The 5,308-nt window shown below is 56.0% G+C and overlaps 1 protein-coding gene across 1 annotated transcript; it reads left to right on the top strand.

Moving 5' to 3' along the window:
* Positions 1–301: 301 nt before the first annotated feature.
* On the top strand, positions 302–4,767 carry Mycl (MYCL proto-oncogene, bHLH transcription factor). Its single transcript, XM_038335421.1, has 3 exons — positions 302–382; positions 745–1,252; positions 4,154–4,767. The coding sequence occupies exons 1-3, from the start codon at positions 302–304 to the stop codon at positions 4,765–4,767; spliced, it is 1,203 nt and encodes a 400-aa protein (XP_038191349.1).
* Positions 4,768–5,308: the final 541 nt, after the last annotated feature.

Here is a 5,308-nt window from a genome sequence, read left to right as displayed (position 1 = left end):
GGCTTCAAGGGATAGAATAGAAACGACCAGTGCAGCCAGGAGGTGGGGCCAGCCCCACCTGTCGCCAGCGGAGAGAGGGGAGGGAGGGGGTGGGGCTTGTCTCCTAGGGACCACCCCTCCCTCCTGGTCCCCGAGCCCCGGGCACGAGACGAGATATAAAGCGGTCGGGAAACAATGCGCCTGCAGATCGCGCTCCCGCGTCGGTCCCGGGAGCGTCCTTGCTGCCGTGTGCGAGCGAGGCGGGGGGAGCGCGCGCAGGGGACGCGCTCGTGAGTGCGGGGCCGCGCGCTCGGTGGCGCGCATGTGTGTGTGTGCGGGCTGCCGGGCTTCCCCGAGCCGGCGGGGAGCCGCTCCGCTCCAGGTGGCGGGCGGCGGGAGCGAGGTGAGGCTGCGGGTGGCCCGGGCGCGGGTCCCCGGGGGACGGGCGGTCTACAAGGCTGCAGGCTGCCTTCGAGACAGCGCGCCCCCGCCCGGCCCTGCCGTGCCCCAGGAGCTGCGCTCCAGGCGGTGCTGGCAAAGTTTGCTTTGAACTCGCTCCCCGCAGCTTGGTCGGCCCGCTGCGAGCTGCCCTGGGCGTCCTGACCCCAGGCCAGGTTCCCCGGGACCAGGGACCAGGGCGCGGGTTGCAAGCCTGTAGGCCTGGGGAGGGACCGGAGCCCCGCAGCCGGCTGCGGCGAGGGTCTCGGAGCCGCCTCTTCCCTCGGCTGGCACCGCAGTCAGCACGTCTCCCCTTCCCTCCCGCAGGGAGCGGACATGGACTTCGACTCGTACCAGCACTATTTCTACGACTATGACTGCGGAGAGGATTTCTACCGCTCCACGGCGCCCAGCGAGGACATCTGGAAGAAATTCGAGCTGGTGCCGTCGCCCCCCACGTCGCCGCCCTGGGGCTCGGGTCCCGGCATCGGGGACCCAGCCTCTGGGATTAGTCCCGGGGAGCCTTGGCCCGGAGGGGGTGCCGGGGACGAGGTGGAATCTCGGGGCCATTCGAAAGCTTGGGGCAGGAATTATGCTTCCATCATCCGCCGTGACTGCATGTGGAGTGGCTTCTCTGCCCGGGAACGGCTGGAGAGAGTAGTGAGCGACCGACTCACCCCAGGCGCACCCCGGGGGAACCCTCCCAAAGCGCCCGCTACCCCGGACTGCACTCCCAGCCTGGAAGCCAGTAGTAACCCGGCGCCTGCCACCCCGTGTCAGCTGGGCGAACCCAAGACTCAGGCCTGCTCCGGGTCCGAGAGCCCCAGCGACTCCGGTAAGGACCACCCCGGGCTAACTAAGAGGGAGGCATCCCATGGGTGGCCAGAGCTCTACAGCTGTCTGAGGTCAAGCATTGGGTCTTAAACCTTCCCATCACCTCTCCATTTTCTGACTGTAGCTGTCGGTGTAGCCCCCAGCTGTGTCTGTCTGGCACGTGGGTGTGTTGGTAAACAGTTTGGAGAAGTGGGGAGGGAGCCAGCGTCCCTCTGATGGTGATTGGAGCCCCAGGGGACAGGGGCGACATACTGAGGGCTGGCGCTTAGAGAGGACAATACTGGGGTTGGACTGTAGGGGAGTTCTGTCCTTGGGAGGTTTAAAAGGGTGCCCTTAAGAGTCACTCCAAGCTTGAAGCTTTTTGTTGCTGCCTCTTTCTCTGGGAAACTCACACTTCCCTAAGGGAGAAAAGACTAAGGAACCTTTTGTGCTGAACCAGTCTTCATCCTCTCGGAAACCTCTATCTCCTGCCTGCGTTATCTTAAGTTGCTTAGTCTCCCCGCCTATCCCAGTTCCACTGATTACCACTTATGCACCCTCATCACCAGTGACCTGTGAGACAGGTGGGGGAAGAATAAACGCTCCCTTAACGGATGGGAAAACCGAGGCTTAGGGACAGGAAATCGGAAGAGTGAGCCCCAGCCTCCTGCTGTCTATCCAGCTTCGTTTCCCTACCCTCCACCCCAGTCTCCCCCGATGTTTAGAGGGAACATGATTATTCCCCGCAGCTTATTTGGGAAGGGCTCCACCATGCCTGTTGCTTTGGATTTAGCTAGTGTCCAAGCTCCCTCCCAGCACATCTGTGGACTTCAGCTGCTCGGCTGCATTCAACAAATGTTCAGTGATTCCTACTTTGTCCCACCTCTGGGAGAAGAGCTGGCGTTGAGGTAACGGTCATAGTGCTCCAGGCCTCCCTCCGTGCTGATGAAGGGCAGACTTCGCTGAGGTCAGACCACCCAGCCTCTTAGCCCCCTCCCTACTCATGAGAAGGACTGGAGTGGGTGCTATTGCAGGTGCAGAGGGAGGCTTTGGGCACAATCACTAATAGTGAAAAGTCACGGCAGCGATAAAAAATACCTTACATGGGTATTTGATAGGGGACTGGGGAGTTGGCTGTGGAAGCTGTTGTACATTTATGGGGGGGGGGTTGAGAAGATCACAATTAAAAGTCGCTTTTTCTTCGATCCATTGTGATGAAGTCATTTTTACCAACAAGAGCTTGTGTTTTGTCTAACGGCTCAAATGGGATTCTTGAGATCAAGAAACTAATGAAGATGCAGCTCTACCAGGGGGTTTAGAGTAGAAAGCTCATGATCTTGGAAGTTTGGAGTTCTTTATCTGCTGTCCAGACCACTATCAAAGTGACAGGGAGCGGGTCTGATCTGGGCCTCCGTTTCTTCTGGTGAAAGTGGGGAGGGATGGACTTGGTTGTCCCGCTTGAGGACATCCCTTATCTTGTGGAATCTGAGACTATGTTCTGCAAAGGAGAATGGTGTCTTAAATGATACCTTCCTTAGATACAGCCCTGTGTGCTGTGAGATTTAACAATGAAAATTAAAGGCTTGGGATGTACAGAAACTTGAATCATTTTCTGACTTGCCCTTTAACCTGAACCTGTTTGTGGGCTCTTGATTCACTCTCTGGCCACATGGCCTAGAACAAAATGCAACAGATTGCAAACAATGAGGGGGTGGGGTGGGGAGTGTGACTGACGGCACAGATCAGCCAATAGGGATTGGGGCTGGGGAAAACAGCATTCCAAACACTCTTTAGCCAGCCAATCACAGGCTTTGAGGCCAGGGGGCTGAATGGTCAGGTTTTATTAATGGAGAAATAATGCGATTGTCCACACAATGGAAACCTTCCTGACAAAGGGGATCAAGCCTCCTGATATGCAAAAGAGGCAGAGATCGGAGCTCTTCTGTTGTCAGCCAGAATGCTTCCAAGGTGGCCTTCTGTGTTGAGGACTGCAGAATGTGGGGAGCAGGGGGTCTCTCCCTGATTGCCTGGCCAGGTTGGGTTCATCTCACAGACCCTCCAGCTAGGGAATGGTACAGACACTTCTTGGTGTCTCTGAGTCCCTGGCATGTTGGCCCTTTTATCTGGGTCATTCTGCTGTTCCTTCTCTGCCTCTGGTGCAGCTCGTTGGGAAACGGTTATTTTTGTACCTTTGTGAAGTTCCCAAGGCTCTCGTGACTTGTGATTATAAATCCAATCCTCTTCTGGTCCAGAGGTGGGGGTGGGGCAGATGACCTATAAGTGATGGATGGCTTTAGAAACCCATTGAACCCGGGGACAAAATGCTCCTGAGGGAGACCCTTCCCCTCCCCTCTGTGGCTGGAGAGAGCCGGTTGTCGCCCTCCCTCCTCAGCGTCTTCAGCTGAAAGGGTGGTAGAACAGAGAGGTGGGGAATAATAGGATTTATAACTTGTGAAAAGTAACAATTCCCAAGCGCAGGCTGTGCTGGGCAGGAACAAAGGGCAACTCTGCCCACAGACCCCTCATTTACAATTCTGATGGGGCATGAAAGAGCCCTAATGGGGAAGATCTTTATAGCTAAACTTTGTCCTAGGCCAGCGGCTCCTTCCATCCCCTCAGTGGGGGAGGAGGGAGCCTGTGCAGACTGGGGGCTGTTGGCTGGGGTCTGCCTTTTGTTCTTATCCAAGCCTTGTACAGAAGGAAACTGGAGACTATTTTCCTTGTTTATTTCCCCCTTCACTCTGGCATTTTCCTAGAATAAATGAGTTGGTAGTCTCTCTCCTCACTTCAGTTTGGTGATAACTGAATCATGGGCACATCACTACTCTCACAAGCCGAGACATTGCGAACTGAGGATGTAGGGTGTGTGTATATCTGTTCCTCATGGGATATGTTTCTTCTCTTCATATCTCTTCTTGGACAGAGGGCGAAGAAATCGACGTGGTAACGGTGGAGAAGAGGCGATCTCTGGACATCCGGAAGCCAGTCACCATCACGGTGCGAGCAGACCCCCTGGACCCGTGCATGAAACATTTCCACATCTCTATCCACCAGCAACAGCATAACTATGCTGCCCGCTTTCCTCCAGAAAGTTGCTCTCAGGAGGGGGCTCCAGAGAGGGGTCCCCAGGAACCAGAGGCTCCAGAGGTAGAAGCTCCCAAGGGGAAAGAGGAGGAAGAGGAAGAGGAGGAGGAGGAAGAGATTGTGAGCCCCCCTCCTGTAGAAAGCGAGACTCCCCAGTCCTGCCACCCAAAACCTGTCAGTTCTGACACTGAGGACGTGACCAAGAGGAAGAACCATAACTTCTTAGAACGAAAAAGGAGGAATGACCTCCGTTCGCGGTTCCTGGCCCTGAGGGACCAGGTGCCCACCCTGGCCAGCTGCTCTAAGGCCCCCAAAGTTGTGATCCTAAGCAAGGCCTTAGAGTACTTGCAAGCTCTGGTGGGGGCTGAAAAGAAGATGGCTACAGAGAAAAGGCAGCTCCGGTGTCGGCAGCAGCAGCTGCAGAAAAGAATCGCGTACCTCAGTGGCTACTAACCCACCAAAAAGCCTGACTTCTCTGTCACGCACACACACACACACACACACACACACACACACCACACCACACACACGCATGCACGTACACGTTTATTTTCTATTTTCTCTCTCCCTTTTAGTAATTTGCACATTTTGGTTACAGCAGGGCAGGCTGGACAGTCGATCCCAGAATGCATTGCAGCCAGTGCACACACAATAAGGGCTTGCATTCTTGGAAACCTCGAAACCCAACTCGCCCTCTTGCCTGACTCATGGGAGTGCTGTCTTCTCTGGCGCCTTTGGCTTCTCAGCGGGCGGCTGACTGAGGAGACTCAGGGTCTGCCTAGCTCACTGGCTTCGGAGGAAAGGCTGACGGATGCTATGCAACAGGTGGTGGACGATGCCAGGGGCTACAGCCTGCATGAAATCTCACACTGTGCTAGAGCTTTAGGCTAGGAAAGGATGCTGCTCCCACTGGTGTCTCTGGGGATGATGCAAGGACAGCTGGGCCTGGATACTCTCCCCGAGGCCCTGTTTTCCAGGAGACAAGCAAGCTGTC

The sequence above is a fragment of the Arvicola amphibius genome, chromosome 6 (genome assembly GCF_903992535.2).
Source record: "Arvicola amphibius chromosome 6, mArvAmp1.2, whole genome shotgun sequence".
NCBI lineage: Eukaryota > Metazoa > Chordata > Mammalia > Rodentia > Cricetidae > Arvicola > Arvicola amphibius.
This window is presented reverse-complemented; position numbering and strand designations above follow the sequence as displayed.

Bases quoted from the DNA above. Each gene is read 5' to 3' on its own strand.
- Mycl (XM_038335421.1), top strand. From the start codon at position 302: ATGTGTGTGTGTGCGGGCTGCCGGGCTTCCCCGAGCCGGCGGGGAGCC. The intron at 383-744 runs GTGAGGCTGCGG...TCCCTCCCGCAG, and splicing joins TGGCGGGCGGCGGGAGCGAG to GGAGCGGACATGGACTTCGA. The intron at 1,253-4,153 runs GTAAGGACCACC...CTTCTTGGACAG, and splicing joins CGAGAGCCCCAGCGACTCCG to AGGGCGAAGAAATCGACGTG.